Source organism: Lithobates pipiens, unplaced genomic scaffold (genome assembly GCF_037356315.1).
Source record: "Lithobates pipiens isolate NorthernLeopardFrog02 unplaced genomic scaffold, aLitPip1_a1.2 Scaffold_8, whole genome shotgun sequence".
NCBI classification, from domain to species: domain Eukaryota; kingdom Metazoa; phylum Chordata; class Amphibia; order Anura; family Ranidae; genus Lithobates; species Lithobates pipiens.
Window position 1 is genome coordinate 102,475,689 of NW_027507903.1, and position 20,112 is coordinate 102,495,800.

A 20,112-nucleotide genomic window follows, 5' to 3' on the forward strand; every position below is an offset into this window, starting at 1 on the left:
GCCATAATTTTGCAGTTATGATAAAAATCGCAGATCACCACCATTACTAGTAAAAAATAATAAAAATGCCATAAATCTATCTCATATTTTGTAGACGCTATAACTTTTGCGCAAACCAATCAATATACGCTTATTGTGATTTTTATTACCAGAAATATGTAGAAGAATACATATCGGCCTAAACTGAGAAAAAAATTAACTTTTTTTAAAAAAAATTGGGGATATTTATTATAGCAAAAAGTGCAAAATATTGTATTTTTTTTTTCAAAGTTGGCGCTCTCTATGTTTATAGCGCAAAAAAATAAAAACTGCAAAGATGATCAAATACCACCAAAAGAAAGCTCTATTTGTGGGGGAAAAAAAGGACAATTTTGTTTGGGTACAGCGTTGCACGACATTGTCAGTTAAAGCAACGCAGTGCTGAATCCCAAAAAATGCTCTGGTCATTGAGCAGCCAAATCTTCCAGGTCTGAAGTGGTTAAGTAACGCCCTTTTATAATCAACTGTCTGCTGGACACTCGTTTATTGAATAATTAGACTCACCTGTAGTTAAATTCTGGTTAATTAGAATTTGTTGTCTAAAATTTTGCTTTGCTCCTAAAACTTTCATTGGGGTGTATTTATTTTTGCAACATGGTCTTGAATGAATTTGTTAAGAAAAATACTTTTTTTGTGTGTGCAAATTAAGAGATCTTGGTTGCAATCAATGGCCCGCATTTGTGGGAGTATTTTGTAGTATAGCGTCCCATAGAAAAGGTCGATTCTCAAAGGAAAGTAAAGGTTTTCTGGCAAATCTGTTGGGGTGTACTCATTTATGCTGAGCCCTGTGTTATATATATATATACACACACACACACACACACACACACACACACACAACATAGCATAACGTATACACACACACACTACTGCGCAAAAGTTTTAGGCTGGTATGAAAAAATGCTGTACATTAGGAGAGCTTTCAAAAAAAGAAGTGTTAATAGTTTATTTTATTAATTAACAAAATGAGTAAAAAAAAAATTCTTCTAGGTACATTTGCTCACAGTTTTTGAAGGAAATCGTCAGGCAGGTTGTTCCAGACATCTTGGAGAACGTAGGCTGCCTCAAATCCTTCTGTCTCTTCATGTAATCCCAGACAGACTCAATGATGTTGAGATCAGGGCTCTGTAGGGGCCAAACCATTGCTTCCAGAATTCCTGGTTCTTTACATTGAAGATAGTTCTTCATGACATTGGCTGTATGTTTGGGGTCGTTGTCCTGCTGCAGAATAAATTTGGGGCCAATCACATGCCTCCCTAATGATATGGTATGCTGGATAAGTATCTGCCTGTATTTCTCAGCATTGAGGACACCATTGACCCTGTCCAAATCTCTAACTCCATTTGCAGAAACGCAGCCCCAAACTTGCAGGGAACCTCCACCAAGCCTCACTGTTGTCTGCAGACATTCAATATTGTACAGCTCTCCAGCCCTTCCCGAACAACTAGCCTCCTGCTACAGCCAAATATTTCACATTTTAGACTTAAACCACTTGAACAGTTACAGGCATAATTTAAAACAAAACACATCACACATTGGCAATACAGGCATTCACAAATATATATATACTGTCATGCCAACCGAAAAAAAATTATGAGACAGATGACATACTTTGAGCAGCTATATATTGAGGGAGCTCCTATAAGGAAAGCCACGTCCCTGATGTAGAATTGGTTGCAATCCAATCTAGAGGATACCATTAGCAAACACAGGAAAGAGTGAGGACTAGCTTTCAAAACTACCTTCACAGATGATCAATGGCTTAATGCTTGCATTCTAGCTCACAAATGCTCTATATGTTCTAGCATCCAAGAAATTTTGTATAAAATCATGACAAACTGGTACTTCACTCCAGCCAAGCTACATGCATGGTACTCAGAAACATGTTGGCGTTGTGGCAATGACACAGAAACCATGTTGCACATATAGTGGGAATTCCTGCGTTTACGCAACTTTTGGAATAACTTCAGTTGGCAGATTTATTCCATACCCGAGACAAAACTAAAACTTACAGCAGAATGCTGCCTACTGAACATATCCAATTATTCCTTACAAAAAAAATAAAAGTAAAAAAATCTATTGTTAGGCATCTGCTGAATGCATCAAAATCTGTCATCCCCAGATATTGGAAAATGACGCAAGTGCCTACAGTGGCAGAATGGCTGCATGCAGTGGACTCAATCAACAAAATGCAAAAGACAGTAGCTATTGCTTCAGAAAACATTCAATAAATTATGGAGGTCATCATGGTTTCTATTCAAATACTCTTATTCTTACGGTAAACTATGAAATGGCTGAATAGCTTTGACCTAAGAATATTCAAGACTGTTTATCTTTAGTGATATATGTATAATTAGATATACCCCGATATATGTATATGAGTGAGCTTTGCTCGGACGGACCAAACCTAGAACAATAACTAAATTCCACTTATTACTTACAATTTAATGTTTTATTTTCCCTTTTCTCTTTTATGTATTACCATTGCTTCTTATTCTATTTCCGAAACTTTAAAATGTATCGAATACCTGCTTGTGTTCATATCGTATAACATTTTAACTTTTTTTTACTTCATACGTGAACGATACTAAGGTCACACATTGCATCAGGGCGGTTGGTGACCTTGGTCATACCCTATGTATGATATTCAAAACTGTTCTTGTGTATGATTGTTAAAGCTTTTTATGCCTCAATAAAATTCTTATTGAAAGTTCCTATGTTTTCGTGAATAGCTGAGTTGTTTAGCTTTGTTTTGACATCAGAGGTAAGGCTTTTTGGCTGCAAGACCTCTTCTGGCCAGACTTCTCCAGACAGTAGATGGGTGCTTTACATCTTCCAGTTTTGAAGGAAAGTAAGCATGATATGTCTTATCTTGCTGATGCAGTAAAACTATCTTGTGTCAGCCAATGTTATTAACAACTATCTCCAGTGTAAAGAAGAAAAAGGAGTCCTGGAAGTGATGATTTGCCCCCCACAGAGCCCTGATCGCAATATCATCGGGTCTGTCTGGGATTACATAAAGAGACAGAAGGATATGAGGCAGCTTACATCCACAGAAGAAAAAAAAAGTGAAAAAATACCACGCTAAGTAAACAAAAAAAAAATGAAAAAAAAAAAAAACGACACACAGCAGCAGCTCAATATGAGATACACATATAAGCAAATTAAATTAGAAATATGGAGCTGCGCAGCTCAATCTTTCCAATTACATCCACAGAAGATCTGTGGTTAGCTCTCCAAGATGTTGGGAACATGCTACTGACCGAAAATCATGTGAACATTCAGCGCAGTCACACTACAAGTATTAATATGATCACAAACCGATAAATGATTTAAGATGCTGCTGAACATTAAAAGTGCTTTCACCTCACTTCACATCATAAATATAAGCATATAGATGTACTGCAAATCATAAAATAAACAATCGGAAAAATTCTGTGCTCCCAGTATTGTCCTAGTCTTCATGGTGTTGACCCCAATATAATATCAAGGTCACAACGAGCCTTTGCTATCCTTTCCTGGGTAGTATCTCCTCCGCTCCACCAAAGCACTCCCCTTCTGGCAGCACCTTTTTCTCAGGCAGAAGTTACATGTAAAACAGAATGGGACGAATGCACAGCACTGTATATATTTAAAATATAGTGACAAGACTGAACTATGTCACAGTGTCAGGAGGGTTAGTTGTCGCCCAGGCTTCTCCCCCATGCAGATTAAATGGCCCAGGGATGTTTTTTTTTTAGGGGAGAAAATGGCTTTTCAGTTTTCTCCAGAATTGACAAGGGTTATGGAATCTAGAGATTTTGCAGAGTAATGGAGCAATGAAGCCTCCAGACTCCAGTTCCGTGGTCAGCAACCAGCATTTGACTGTGCAGGTGTGTACAGAACTTTTAGTATGGGTACCGACTAGATCTCAGGCTTCCACTTTGCTAAGGAAAGCATTGTGCTGCCAGGCAGCAGGCGATGCATGGACAAACAAGGGGTGCGACTCCAGCCACTGTCTCCATCCTCATTGGATAGATTGATAGCAGCAGGAACCATTAGCTCCCACTACCGTCAATCAAATCCAGTGACATGGGAGCGGAGGGGGGGGGGGGTGCGTGGCCAGGTCCTGCTGTCTGTGTCAATGGATGCAGCAATCGGACTCGTGAGCACCCGCATGGGTGCCCCCATGGAAAGCAGCTCACCCCAGAAGAGGAGGATCAGGGCTAGTCTGTGCAAAACTCTTGCACAGAGCAGGTAAGTATAACATGTTTGTTATTTGAAAAAAAAAAAAAACTTTACAATCACTTTAAAGAGTTATTTTTTTCTAAAAATTAAAAGTCAGCAGCTTCAAAAACTGTAGCTGCTGACTTTTAATATACAGACACTTACCTGTACCAGGATCCAGCACTGTGCTCATCCCCGAGGGAGCACTGGGGACTGTCTTTGGTCCTCTGCACCAGCATCTTAACTGTGAGCACCCAAATGTGACAGCTTGTGGCTTCACAGCTGGGTGCCCACTGCACATGAAGAAGACTGAGGGGAGGGAGGACTTCCGCTCAAATTGCCTAGGCGATCTGAGTGGGTCTATGAGCGGGGGACCAAGTACCTGCCCCCCCCCCCCGAGGCCAGATGATAATGCACATGCCCACCAGCCACTTTGTGCTTGTAAGTGAATCAGGATTGTGGTCACATGATGGGGAGCAACACTGCTTTAAAAAAAAAAAAAAAAAAAAAAAAAGTAAAAATTTTGATTTTTAGCTTATGGGGCATATGAGGAAGGCATTAGGGTTTCCTTACACTTTATAGCAGAACTTCCACTTTTGCTCTACAAGCCTATACATCAGCTCTCATTGTCCACAACAGGACACAACTCAAATTTACTAAAGTCACACAAGTTGTTAATTTTGCAAGGAAATGTTTTACTTGTACTTGGTTAGGCTATGGAATTCAGAAGAGCTTCACCTCCTTCACTAAGCTAAGGGAAAAATCCCTTGCAAAGTTTAATTTCTCTTGCCTCTTTGCATTTTCACTTTTGGTTCCCAGATAAATTTTAGCCTTATGCTTCCATTACTAATTATGAGTTATACCTCTATGTTTTCTCTCCTTTTCTGTAACAGTTGTCAGCATGGAAACTTGATTTATGGCATCTCTCTGCAGCTATCTGATATTCAAAATTTTTTCCCGTTCACAATGAAGATCCCCATCAAGAGGCAAAGGGGTGATCACACTTTTCCGTACAATCAAAAACAAGTACATTTGATTAACTCTAGTGTAATAAGAACAAGTAGTATTTTTGCTTACCACTTATCACTGTTTGTGAGGCTCCCATCATCTTCGCAACAATTAGTGAAACCAACCCAATAGGTCCTGAGACACAACATTGGATATTTGCATTAAAATACAATAATATCACTGTTTTATTGTTTAACTAAAAGTATAGCTAAGAAAACTGAAATGCAGTTGCCTATATCAAATTATTTGAAAGATAACCGATTGCCATGGGCAGCTAACACTATGTTACACTGCATGTAGCATAGGCCAACAACAATAAAAGTAATGATTTACTGTGAAACATAAATAAAATAAGACAAGAGCGCAATTCTGAAAGCTGCATTTATAATATACAGTACAGTTTATCACAATACAGAAAGTCTATGGAAACAGGGACTGGAATTGCACTTTTCTCTATCTAGCAAATTTCATAATTACAAAAAATACAAAGCAGTTAAAGACCAATAATCCTCTCAGGACTCACCAAAGAGGACAAGCAAAATCTAGATAATTAAAATCCATCTTTTTTGGACTCAAACTGTAAACGTTATCTGTGAGATTCTTTGCAAACTACAGTAAGCATTGTGACATAGGTCAGGAACACTTCAAGTCACCTTGACTACTAACAAATATACTCTTTAGGCAAACACTACTAGTATCTAATTTCACATGGATTTCTATAACTTTTTTCCAATTTTGAACAACTATTATAGATACGTATAATAGCACCCACCCCCCCGATTCTCACCACTGTACTTTTGCACCCACTCCCCCCCCCCCCCCCACCATTGTGACTGAACCCCCCGTAAGCTCATTCTCACCCCCCATGCATACAGCTCATCCCACCACTGTGTCTGCAAACCCTTCCTCCTGCCTATCACAGCCCAGTCAGTGCTGTGCCTGACCCTCATAACTCACCACTACACCTGCCCTCTTACCAACTCCTCTTCTCTTACCACTACCCAACCCTGCCCATTGTTGAACAGGGGCAGAAAAATTGGGCCTTAGACACTGGTGTTGGTGCTGGTGCCATAACACTGCAACCCCTCACAGATACTCTAGTTGGAGCGCAGGAATGAGCCCTGCTGCAAAGTATTACATCAAAAATTTTAATTACACGCCCCTGTTAAACAGGGGCGTGTAATTACAAATTTTGATGCGATTCTTTGCAGCAGGGCTCATTCCTGCACTCCAACTAAAGTATATGGTAGAGGTTGCAGTGTATAGGCCCAATTTTTCAGCCCCTGTTTAACAGGGCATGTAATACAAATGAGCCCTGCTGCAAAGTATTGCATCAAAAATTGCAATTACAGGCCCCTGTTAAACAGGGGCAGAAAAATTGGGCCTTAGCCACTGGTAGCGGTGCCAAGAACCAAAAATGTTCTTACAAGCTTTCGCCACAAAATTTGAGGAAGAGGATAGTCACTCAGCATCAGCATAGGATGTCTTGAAGGGATCTCGCATAAAAAAAAAAAATTATTCGGTTACATCAGCATCAGGTGCTCGGTAGCTGGTGATCCAAGACTGATTAATTTTTATGAAGGTCAGCCGATCAACCGAGTTGGTGGATAGGCGCACCCTGTGATCGGTTAGAAAGCCTCCAGCAGCACTGAAAAGAACGCTGGATGCAGGACAGGCCTTGGGGCTGCGGACTAAAAAATTGTCTGAACGCATCGGTCAGACAGCCACCTTCTCCACCGCTCCTTCTGTGACTGACCAGGAATTTGTAACCTCCCAGGCTCTGAAAACGCGTTGCACAAACCTTTCTGCAAGGCCTCCTTAGGATGTTTCATCCTCTGCTCCCTCTGCGACGGCAAGATACGGTCCACAACCTTACCCTTGTAACGTGGATCAAGGAGGGTTTCCAGCCAGTAATGATCCCTCTTCTTGACACCACGAATACGAGGATCCTTCTGTATGCTTTGCAGGATCAGGGAGGCCATGCAGCTTAGGTTTGCTGAGGCATTCTTTCCTCTGGGTCACTAAGGACGACATGATCCGCAGCCACGTACAAGTCCATGGGTTTATTGAGACTGTAAATGATCCCTTGATGACTACTGTTGATGCTGATAATTGGTCACAGGCACCCTGCCTGTGGCCAATTATGGCTCTCTTCGCTGACGGTGCTGTGATTGGCCAAAGCATGCGGGTCATAGTGCATGTTTGGCCAATCATCAGCCAGCAATGTAACGCAGTGCATTATGGGCCGTGACGCACCGCTGAAATTTGGCACAAGCGACCCATAATGTTCGATTTTCTAACGATCTTACAGCTGATGTTCGACTCGAACGTAAGTTCGCTCGTCCCCGCCAGGTCAAGTACCAGGGCTCAGGAGGATTTTGGGGTTCTCCAGTTCCGGAATATCCTTACAACAGCCTTTCAATAGGGATGGTCCCTTTGAGGTGGCGGTATGTTGTATCAACTGGGAATACAGTGATGAGATACAGTGTTCAGAACGATTACACTATGGAGGCATTCTTTGTTCTTTTATGAGTGGCATGATTGCCATATCCATACCCAGTTTGTGAGCCTTTATGAGGAGTCGTTATAAGGTTTTTGGGGATACCTGAGAATTTCTCCCCTACGCTTAAAGAGAACATTGCAGTATGGTCATGTGGAGTAGGTAAGGGTTATCATTACTCACTTTTGGTGTGTCACTCATTTTGGATCTAGTCACCGGCTGGGATTAAGGAGTCTGTTTCTCACTCATCTGAGATTGGATCGCTTTTTCAGCGCTTTTGTGTGGATTATATATTTTTGTGCACTACCAACTACCTCACTTTGTATTGGACATAATTTTTTCATTTATTTATTTATATATACTAGATTTTTTTGATTCTTGATTATTTAATGTATTACTTGCATAGTATAGGATTGTTATTTGAGCAAAGTTTTTTTTTTTACAATTATGAATTTTGGTGGGTGTCTGTCTTCGTTTTAATCCTTCAGGGATTTTTTCATCACTACTTGGGTATTGTTTTCATTTATTTATCCAAGATTTTTTAATTTTTATTTCATGTCACTTTGAAGGGTACTTTATGTCACTTTAGTGAGATTATTTAATAAGTATAGCAATAATTTAATTTATTTAATTTATTTACTGATATTTGATTTAGTTTGGTATTTACTAGCGCTGCACTTTTTTTGCACTTTGGATATTTATTATAGCAAAAAGTAAAACAAATATAGTTTTTTTTTTTCAAAATTGTCGCTCTTTTTTTTATTGCGCAAAAAATAAAAAATAAATCGCAGAGGTGATCAAATACCACCAAAAGAAAGCTTTATATGTGGGGGGAAAAAAATGACACATTGTTTGGGTACAATGTCGCATGGCCATGTGAATTGTCAGTTAAAGCAAAGCAGTGCCGTATCGCAAAAAAAAAATCGCCTGGTCATTAAGGGGGCAAATCCTTCTGGTCCTTAAGTGGTTAAAGGTCAGTCACCCACCCTCCTGAGGGGGTCAAAGATTGAAGGAAGCAGTGAGACAGTCACATCTGCACTGTACTGTCCAGGTCAGGACAGACAAAGGACAGAGCCTATGAAGGATGTAGCAGCAAGAAGCTGCTGGACAAAAGGCCCAGCTGACAGAGGTACAGTGTTTTGTGCTCGAGCACTGGGACTGTGTTTGACGGTCGGGAGGACCGAGCCATTAGGCTTGAGCTGCAGGGTGATAAAGAGCTAGGAGGCTATGATTTTTTTTTTTTCGGATTGATGTTGAGAACCCCATGCATGGGAAGATATTCATGTGTTGAACTTTTGCTTTTATTTTAAACAAAAGTTGGCAGAAAAAGCCCTAAAACGAACTGGAGAAAACGCACTGCTTTGCAATACCAATGAGCTACAACTTTATATTATATTATTATATATATATATATATATATATATATATATATATATATATATATATATATATATATATATATATATATATATACTGGTTTATACATTTTGGTATATTCACTTTTTTAAATGTTAGCCCATATTAAAAATTTGAAAATATAGCCTTTATGTCCAAAGGTAATACCTGCACCACATATAAAGACCTTGCTTCCAAGTGTAACACCAGCTCTTCTACAAGCATGGATTCCTACAGAGAGAGGTTCTATCAGAGCTCCTTCTTCAAATGTTACATTATCAGGAAGTCTGCAGAAAACAAAACAAAAAATGTATGCCTTGATAATACAATTACTATACTTTTAGAGGGCCCATATACATATTGATTTGGCCACAGGTTAAAATGCAATTTTGGGGAGATTTTGCCATATATACATATAGAAATGACTTAAAACATTAAAAAAACAAGTTTATAATGAATTTGGTGTTATGCATACGGTACGCCGATCAGCCATAACTTTATGACCACTGACAGGTTAAGTGAATAACATTGATTAACCTGTTACAATGGCATCTGAAAAACAGGAGTACCGTATTTATCCGCGAATAACATGCACTTTTTCCCCCTAAAATCAGGGGGAAATCGGGGGTGCGTGTTATACGCCGATCCCCCGCTGTTGCTAGGGCTTTCTGCCACTATCTGCGGCTTCCATGTATTTTCGGTCGCACTTGGCCGTTCGCGGCTATCTTCGGCCGATCTCGGCGGCTTTCGGAAAGCCAAAAGCCGCCGAGAACGGCTGAGTGCGGCTGAAAATACCCGAAAGCCGCCGAGAACTACTGGCGCCATTTTTAAACGCCAAATGACTGACAAGGCTGCAAATGCAAGACTGCATACGACTGACAAGGCTGCAAACGACTAACAAGGCTGCATACGACTGACAAGGCTGCATTGATGGGCATTTAAATGCACGTTTTTTTGCTTAAACTTCCCTCCTAAAAGTTTTTTCCTTTTAAATTCCCTCCTAAACTTGGGGTGCTTGTTATACGCCGGTGCGTGTTATACGCCAATAAATAAGGTATATATATGTTGAGGTTTTGAAAGCAGAAAAAATGGGCATCGCAATTTGTTGTTTATGAGGCTGCCTAGATGCCCATTCTGACCCATGTCCACAGTCAAAAGCACCTAAAATCGGCACATAAGCATCAGAACTGGACTATGGAGAAATGGAAGAAGGTGGTCTGGTGTGATTAATCACGTTTTCTTTTACATTGTGTGGATGGTTGGGTACATGTATGTTGCCAACCTGAAGAAGAGATGGCATCAGGGTGCAGTATGGGAGGAAGAAGGCAAGCCAGGCATTGTGATGCTTTGGACAATGTTCTCCTGAGTCCATCTATTTCTGTGGATGTTAAACATTGTTGCTGACCAAGTACATGCCTTCATGTAAACATAATTCCCTGAAGGCAGTGGCCAAATTCAGCAGGATAATGTGCCCTGCTACATTGCAAAAATGATCCAAGAATGGAACGCAACAATGAGTCTGAGGTGTTGACTTGGCCTCTTAAGTCTCCAAATCGAAATCCAATCGTTCATCTGCGGGATGTGTTGGCAAAACAAGTCCAACCCATGAAGGCCCCACCTTGCAACCTACAGGACTTAAACTGAAGTGCCACACAAAAGTGGAACCTCTACTTATCTGCTTCCTTTCCCCTCCATTGCCACATTTGGCACCTTTCAGGGTGGGTGGGGAACAGGTACCTGTTCTTGACAGGTACCCTTCCCCATAGCAGCGCTTCACACATGCACAGTAGGGAAATGGCTGTGAAGCCAAAAGGCTTCACTGTCAGTTTCCCTTACCATGAACGCGGCGGCAGCACCGAGAGCCGATCTAAAAATCAGCTGGGGTGCCGACATTGCAGGAACCCTGGACAAGTAAGTGTCCTAATATTAAAAGTCAGCAGCTACAGTAGTTGTAGCTGCTGACTTAATTTTTTTGTGGGGGGGGGGGGGCGGAACTTTTCCCTAACCACTTGTCGACCAGCCGCCGTCATTATACTGCGGCAGGTTGGCACAGCTGCACGAATCACCGTAGGTGTATGTCGGGCGCTTTAAGAGTGATAGGCAGCACGACGCTGGATCCGATGCACGTAGCCGGCTACCGCGATGTCTGCCAGCCACCCGTGACACTTCTCAGAGAGCCAGAACGGGGACTTGTCAATGTAAACAGACAGATCCCCATTCTAATAGGGGAGTAGAGAGAGATCCACTGTTCCTGATCATTAGGAACAACAGTCACTCTCCTCCTCCAGTCATTACACTGCCTCCACAGTAAGAAACACCTCCCTAGGGAACACTTAACCCCTTGATCACCCCCTAGTGTTAACCCCTTCCCTGCCAGTGACATTTATACAGTGACTATTTTTAGCTCTGATCTCTGTATAAATGTCACTGGTCCCAAAAAAGTGTCAAAAGTGTCCAATCTGTCTGCCGCAGTCCCACTAAAAATTGCTGATCGCCGCCATTAAAAAATGTAGTAGTAAAAAATAAATAAAAATGACATAAATCTTTCCCCTATTTTGCATACGCTATAACTTTTGTGCAAACCAATCAATATATTCTTATTGAGTTTTTTTTTTTACCAAAAATATGTAGAAAAAATAAATATTGGCCTAAAATGATGAAGACATCTTTTATTTTATTTTTTTTGGGGGGGGGGGGGGGGATTATCATCATTTTTTTTTTTGTTTATAGCGCACAAAATAAAAACCAAAGAGGTGATCAAATACCACCAAAAGAAAGCTCAGTTTGTGGGAAAAAAAGGACATTAATTTTGTTTGGGTACAATGTCGTACAATCACGCAACTGTCAGTTAAAGCGATGCAGTGCCGTATCGAAAAAATGGCCTGGTCATTAAGGGGGCAAATCCTTCCGGTCTTTAAGCGGTTAAAGGATCTGATACTAAAGGCTTGATGCAGGATACCACAGTATAACTTCGGAGGTCTAAAGGAGTCCATGCCTCAAAAGGTCAAAGCTGTTTTGATGGCAAAAAGCACTGTTTTGACAGCAAAAGGTGGACCTACTCAATATTAGGTGGGTGTCATTAAGTTATGGCCGATTGGTGCTTTGTGAGTTTTAGGTAACTTATCTTTTCAATTAACTCTATATGATACATGTTGAATCATCAGCAGACGTTATTGTAATCTGAAGAGAAACTGACAATAAACATGACAAGCTTGCTTGCTTACTTACTTATAGCAGAAGTTTGCATTGTGTGTGTAGTATCTACACAAATTTCCATCATCAGGTGGTGTAGCGCAGAAAAAAATGGTGGGAGATAAGTTATAGCGACCCGTTTTGCAGAATTCATCCGTTTCTCTTGGAACTCCTGGTTCAATAGCAACTCGATCACCTGAAAATTTTCAAGCCAACATTTCACAATGAATTTAGTCAAAGAAATATCAAGAAAAACATCATTTATTTACATATTGCCCTAATCATCTTATTGTTTGCACATTTGAGGCCAGCAGCATTACCAACCTACTGGAGTTCCTTTCCTTGAGGACAGACTTTAATGCTGGGGCTACCATCAAAACAGTATGTGGGAGTGCTGCTGCTGAAGCTCCAGACAAACATTTGCAGTTGGTGTACACAATGCTGTACCAACCCCACTCACTTTTCATTTTCAGTTTTGGGCCTTTTCCGCTGCCTAAAGACATCAAATGGCATTCAGAAGTGTAGGGAACATCACTCTCATGTAAAATACATTTTGTGTAATTTTATGGCTATGGAGAAAGAAAGGTGAGCAAGACCCTCAGTACTAGCTTGTCTCAGGGAAGAGAAGACACAGATTAGCTAGGAAAGCCTAATCCAGCCATTTACCTTTTTTCACCTTGTAAGAATGACATTGGTGGGGAAACATGCACAGACAAATCATTATTGACCTGGGCAAGATTCATTTTATGTCTATAGGCACCACTAGAACAAAACACTCCAAAGGATATAGCACCCCAGGAGTGCTCTCCTCGCATACCCACCCCCCATCCAAACCCTCTCTCACTCACACCCTGGCTCCCACTCCCTATTCCCCAAAACCCTCCTCTCCCCCCTCAGATCCATATTGTCAGGTCCTGTGAGAATCCCTCAGGATATGACCCAACAGCCCCAAGCATTGCCAAGAGTAAACATCATTATAAGAGGTGGTATTAAAAAGTTTTGAGACTAGTTATGTAACATGCCAACAAATGGCAGTGCAGTTACAGGGAGCACCAGCTTTTATAAGTGAGTGAGCCAAAAGACATTGTTCTGTGTACATTGGGAGCTGAGCTACTGGTGCTATTCTGACCACGTGTGTTATCACATCTGCTATTTCATCATGGACAGAAAGTTAAAACAAAGAGAAAACATGAAATTCTGCGTGAAACTGGACAAATCTGCCACAGAGACATTTCACATGATTTGTCACGTTTACGGCAATGCTGCAATGAGCTAAAGATCCAGCACAAATAGCAGAAGGTGCTTGACTTGTTTCATAAAAAAGGACACATTCCTGGATACATTTCAGAAGTGGCAAGGATGCTGGGAGCACTGTATTGCTGTGCAAGGGGACAGCACGGGGACTATTTTGAAGGTGATAGTGTGTAAACATAGATAAACAGAGCTAGTCTCAAAACATTTTGATACCACCTTGTATAGGAACAAACATGTAAGCAATCTGAATAGTATGTCTCCCACAGCTTTCTCTCTTAATAGTACTTCTGCTTAGTCTGCCGGGTCCAGCCTACTATGTAAGAATTGCTAGAAAGTAGCTAATTGACTTTCCGTTATAGACACCAGAATTACTAAAACAATCAGTATACTTCATGTCAGTGCCGGGACAAGGTCATCCGTTGCCCAGGGAGAAGATGGAAAACTGTACCCCCACCCGCTACTTAAAAAAAAAAAACGTTAAAACAATACAAATCAAATTAGGTTTCATTTAATCATTTAACCACTTGCCGACTGTGTCATAGCCGAAAGACGGCAACAGCGCGGTCGGCTTATTCTGGGTGGCCAGCCATGGGACGTCCTCACAGAATTGCGCTCCCACCCGGGAACATCCTGGGAACATCTGATAGTGGACATTTACCACGTGATTGCTCCGTCAAATGATGGACCGATCACTTGTAAACAAACTGGCGTCATGTCATGAAGGGGGGAGATGGCAGCAGCGCTGTGGGCTGGATGTGTGGTGTCCAAAGCACTGCTCTGCGACAATTGCAGTCACATCCATGAATTCATCCATCCATGCTCTGCCATCACTGCAATACCCTGCCATACTCTGCCATACCCTGCAATACCCAGCCGTACCCAGCCATTCTCAGCCATAATGCTCAGACTCTGTATGTGGCCAGGCTGTGGAAGTCTCACAAATGTGGTATCACCATAATCAGTAGGGGTAGGAGAATCTATTTTGGGATGTCATGTTTGGTATGTACATGCTATGTGTTAGAAATATTGTATAAATGAACAACTTTGTGTTTAAAAAAATGTGTTTTAACCACTTCCCGCCTGCCGGCCGTCATATGACGTCCTTAACTTTGTGTGGGGATATCTGAATGATGCCTGTAGCTACAGGCATCATTCAGATATCAGATTTTTCAGCCAGCGATTTCCTACCCCATAACAACAATCATATCGGCTGTTCTGCCGCTTGATCATTCTTACGGGAGGGGAGAGTGGACGACCGCCCCCCCCTCCAGCTGCCCTTCGGTGCTTCTACCGACTCACCAATTTTGAAGGGTGACATGTTAGGTATCTATTTACTCGGCGTAACTTTATCTTTCACATTATGCAAAAACATTGGGCTAACTTTACCTTTTTTATTTTTTTTAAAGCACAAAACTGTTTTTCTCCCAAAAAAATGTGTTAAAAAAATTGCTGCGCAAATACTGTGCGAGATAAAAAGTTGCCATTGTATTCTCTAAGGTCTTTGCTAAAAAAAACAAATATATAATGTTTTTTGTTTATGTAATTTTCTAGCGAATAAATGATGATTTTTTACATAAATGTCAGAATTGGCCTGGGTGCTCCAGAAAGCCTGAAGGTGCTCCCTGCATGTTGGGCCTCTGTATGTGGTCACGCTTTGTAAAAGTCTCACACATGTGGTATCCCCATACTCGGGAGTAATAGCAGAATGCGTTTTGGGGTGTAATTTGTGGTATTGATATGCTGTGTGTGAGAAATAAACTGCTAATATGACAATTTTGTGAAACAAAAAAAGAAAAAGAAAATCTTCATTTTGCAAAGAATTGTGGGAAAAAATTACAACCTCAAAAAACTCACCATGCCTCTTTATAAATACCTTGGAATGTCTTCTTTCCAAAAGGGGGTCATTGGGGGGGTATTTGTATTTTTCTGGCATGTTATGCCGCGTACACACGAGCGGACTGTATGGCATACTTAGTTCGTCATACAATCCGACGGACTTGAACGGACACAGATGCACAAACAGTCCGTCGAAAGCTTGCGCGATGACGTGTACAGCACGTACGACGGGACTAGAAATAGGAAGTCCAAGACACAGCAAAGCACCCTTCCGCCGTGTAAATCCTTTCTGGGCATGCGCCATTCTTAGTCCGTCGAACTAGCATACTGACGACCGTACTGTCCGCTGAAACCAAAGTACGACGGACAGAATTTCGAAAAAAAACAAAATACTTAGTACGCCGGACTGCACGCTGAAAAAGCCTGCTGAAGCCCACACACAAGCGGATTGTCCGCTGAAATGTGTTTCGACGGACTAAGTACGCCATACAGTCTGCTCGTGTGTACGCAGCATTAGGGTCTCAAGAAATGAGATAGGCTGTCAGTACTTTAGGTGTGATCAATTTTCAGATATTGGCACCATAGCTTATGGACTCTATAACTTTCACAAAGACAAAATAATATCCACCAATTTGTACTTATTTTTTACCAAAGATATGTAGCATTATAAATTTTGGCCAAAATGTATGAAGAAAAATTACTAAATTGCTAAAGAAAACAGAAAGGAAGAAAAATTCTTTTTTTTTTTTTTTTTTTACAGAACTTTCAGTCTTTTCTTCTTTAAAAGAGCATTTACATCAGTTTCTGCAACAATAATCCCCAGCAATAGTGTTAGCTTATGTAAACCCATTGATGGCAGTATCTGCAATCCCCGTGAACTGGCTGGAGTGGTTAACTCTCTGGGAAGGTGGGGGAGCTCTGAAAGATTTTACTCCATTTCATGAGCAATTTTTTGCTATATAGAAATGCGTTACTTTAACTGGTAATTGCACGGTCAGGGAACATTGTACCCAAAAAATGACATTTTTTCCACACAATTAAAGCTTTATTTTGGTTGTATTTGCACACCACTGGGTTTTTAATCATATGATTAATTTTTCAATTTCTGCTATAAAAAAATCTAATAAAAAAAAAAAATCTTTATATATTTAAGCACAAATGTGTTCTGCTGCATGTCTTTGGTAAAAAAAAAAATCCCAATAAGTGTATATTAATTGGTTTGTGTGAAAGCTACAGTCCCTTCAAACGATGGGATATTTACATTTTTTTTTTTTTTTTAATACTAGTATTGGCGGCGATTAGCAACTGATGCTTAAAGCGGTAGTAAACCCGCACATTTTTTTTATTTTTTTTTTAAACCTGCAAAGCAAAAGGCATAATGAGCTAGTATGCACCGCACACTAGCTCATTATGAAATACTTACCTTAGAACGAGGCCCCGACATCTGGCCCGATCCACGCCGAGGGAGCTGACATGCTCCCTCGGCGTTTCTTCCGGGTATCGCGGCTCCGGCGCTGTGAGTGGCCGGAGCCGCGATATCGTCACTCCCGCGCATGCGCGCGGGAGATTTCATTCCGGCCGCCGGCCACTGCCGGATTTTCAGGCCGAGAATCCCCTTGCGCGCATGCGCCGCTGCAGTCAGCGGCGCATACCGAGGGGGATATCTCCTAAACCGTACAGGTTTAGGAGATTTTTTTTTTACCTACAGGTAAGCCTTATTATAGGCTTTCCTGTAGGTAAAAGTTTAAAAATCGAGTATACAACCACTTTAAACAATGTATTATTATAAGTCTCCCAAATGCACAAGCCTAGTATATGATGCTGTATACCTATGATTGCCAAAGTGTTGTTCTTGTTTTTGTAAAGCATATTGTTTTGTTTTTTTGGTTCGTCTGTTTATCAATAAAACGAATGACTTTTATGTATGTTTGTCCCTGGTTTGCATGGAAAAGAAAAAAAAAAAAAGATCATTCCCCCTGTATAGAGCTCCGAGTTGATTGTCAACACAGAGCTCTTGGCTGTGATTGGACACAGCTGATCAGCAGGTTCCAGCCATGAATCATTGGCTGAGATCGGCTGACAGACTCACGCTGTGCACAATCACAGGGGAGTAGGCGGGCAAGGGCACACGCCGAAACAGACAGCAACATGTGGGTATGTCCCGGTGCCTGTAGCTGCCATCTATGGCAGGTTGGCAAGTGGTTAATTACCAATGGTATTTGTAATATGCAGCATGAAGGGGGTTAATGTACAGTGTCAGTATTAATTAACCCCTTTGTGCTGCATTAGACCCCTTTCATACTGGGGCATGGACCACGTTACCCGCGTTTACCGCTGTTATATCGGTGATTATCGGTCGCTAGTGGGATGCTTTTAACCACTGCTAGTGGCTGAGAAAAGCGTTAAAACCTCCCGAAAAGCGCAGCTGTCGAATCGCTTTGCAGGTGCTTCAGCAACGCTGCCCATTGATTTAAACGGCAGGGGAGGTGCAGGAGCGGTATACACCGCTCCTGCACCGCTCCAAAGATGCTGCTTGCAGGACTTTTTTTCCCATCCTGCAAGCGCACTGCCCCAGTGTGAAAGTACTCAGGCTTTTACACTGGATGGGCTTGAGAGGCACTTTCAGAAGCTTTACAGGCAATATTTTTAGCGCTAATATGCCTAAAAAGTGTCTCTGTGTGAAAGTAGCCTTAGTGACACCAGTGGGTTAATTAACAATGACACTGGTGGCACTAATGCAGTACAGAGGGGTTAAAAAACACTGTACAATAACCCCCTTCATGCTGCATGGCACAAATGCTATTGGTAATTAATCAACCTCTCCTCGGGCCACCCCCCCAACCCAAGAGTTATGTCATCTGCAGATGGGATGGCAATCTGCTTACATGTGCGATACAGTGCTTGGTTCCGCCTCACTCGCATGTCACAGCTCTGGTGTTCTATCAAATAATGCGGGTGGCATCACTCTCTGCTGCATTTCCATTCTGCCTCCCGGCTGACGTAATGTCACTGAGAGGCCTAGGAAGCGCCTGTTGGGCAGGGCTGGTCTTAGGCTTGTCTCGGGCGCAGGAGCGCACTTGGCACATGTTGCAGGCAGCTTATGTAGTGTGGCTGGTGAGTACAGACTGTCATTGTACTCGTCCAGCCAGGCACTTCTCCTATGCCTGGATCCTGGGAGGCCCAGCACACAGACCTAACCACAGATCACAGCATAAGTTAAAAAAAGTTAGTGACTGAGCTACAAATTCCTGGAATCACAGGGATACAAACCTTCCGATAACTGCGATTCACGTATTGCTAACAGCAAAACCAATAAGGTGAATGATTTGTTAGCTAAGCAATATTGCCTGTCTGATATGGCCCTCTAGCAGAAATCAATGTAACCTGCTGAATATTGCCAACAAAAAGATGAAAAGAAAAAACTATCATGGCTGTTCACCTGGCTTGAGATGAGTAACCGAGGATCCCACGTTGATCACTGTCCCTGAAGCTTCGTGTCCAAGAACCATGGGTTTCTTCACAATGAAATCTCCAATGCGCCCATGCTGCCAGTAATGTACATCGGAGCCACATATTCCAACTGAATGCATTTTCAGCAGCACCTCTATAAAAGAAAGTTACTGATGCAAATTAAAAACAATAACTTCTTTACAATTAGTATATTTATTTATTTCAGGTACTTATATAGCGCTGTCAATTTACGAAGCGCTTTACATATATTCTGCCATCTTTATTGCAATCTCTCACACAAGGTGGTACATAACTTGCTGCTAATATTTAGCTATAACCTTATTTCCCTTAAAAAAAATGTTATTGTATTAAACGTTTTTTCCTTAACCACAACACATCTTTGTAAGTCCTCAAGCACAATGCCTTAAATTGTGATAACATAAAGCTACCCTGTCCATAACATAAAAAAAAAAAAAGGGAGGGTTTACTAAAACTTGAGAGTGCACAATCTGGTGCAGATCTGCATAGAAACCAATCAGCTTCCCAGGTTTTATCATCAAAGCGTAACTGAACAAGTTAAAATTAGAAGTTGCTTGGCTACCATACACAGCTTCACCAGATTCAGAATGATCCAGTTTTAGTAAATCAACTTCAATAGGATCCTGTAAAAGAGACTTTATACAAACCTGGTCCATCATGCTTTTGTGGAATTTTCATTCTGCTATAAAGCTATGCCACTAAAGGTATCTTCATATTCCACTTCTGGGTGTTGAATGCCTGTCTCTTCCCCTTCTCCCATGCTTTATATTGTAAAGTGCTGCATAAACTGTTGGCGCTATAGAAATCCTGTATTATATTAACAATTAAAAAAAAATGCTCTGTGCTTCGTCCAACTGGCCCCTACATGGCTACAGGACATGGTAGTCTCTTATTTTACAAGAGCATTCTATTCCTTTCAGTGATAGGGTCACATTAATTAATGTTGCAGTATTGAATTAGCAATGCGCATCTGCATGCCTTCTTCTGATACGTCACTTTCAAAATGGCAAAGCAGTCATAGAATTAAAATCATCTTAAAGCCTAGTACACATGGGCGGACTGTCGGCCCACATCAGCCAGTTCAAAAAAAGCCGCCCGACTATCAGCCTGTATTTATGGCAGCTGGTCCAACAGAAGCTAGGTCGACTAGCTTCGGTCGGCTTCTGTCGGATTAGCATGCTGGAAAACCAGCA

At 41.4% G+C, this 20,112-nt stretch overlaps 1 protein-coding gene across 2 annotated transcripts in view; it reads right to left on the reverse strand.

Annotated features, from left to right (window-relative positions):
* Positions 1–20,112, reverse strand: part of SORD (sorbitol dehydrogenase) — a 170,333-nt gene that overhangs the window by 70,618 nt on the left and 79,603 nt on the right. For both annotated transcript variants that reach the window (XM_077472608.1, XM_077472607.1), the window contains exons 4-7: positions 18,870–19,034; positions 12,377–12,536; positions 9,317–9,435; positions 5,323–5,388 (exon numbers count right to left, since the gene is read on the reverse strand). In XM_077472608.1, coding sequence (XP_077328734.1) covers positions 5,323–5,388; positions 9,317–9,435; positions 12,377–12,536; positions 18,870–19,034 — 510 coding nt within the window. The remainder of the gene's footprint in view (positions 1–5,322; positions 5,389–9,316; positions 9,436–12,376; positions 12,537–18,869; positions 19,035–20,112) is intronic.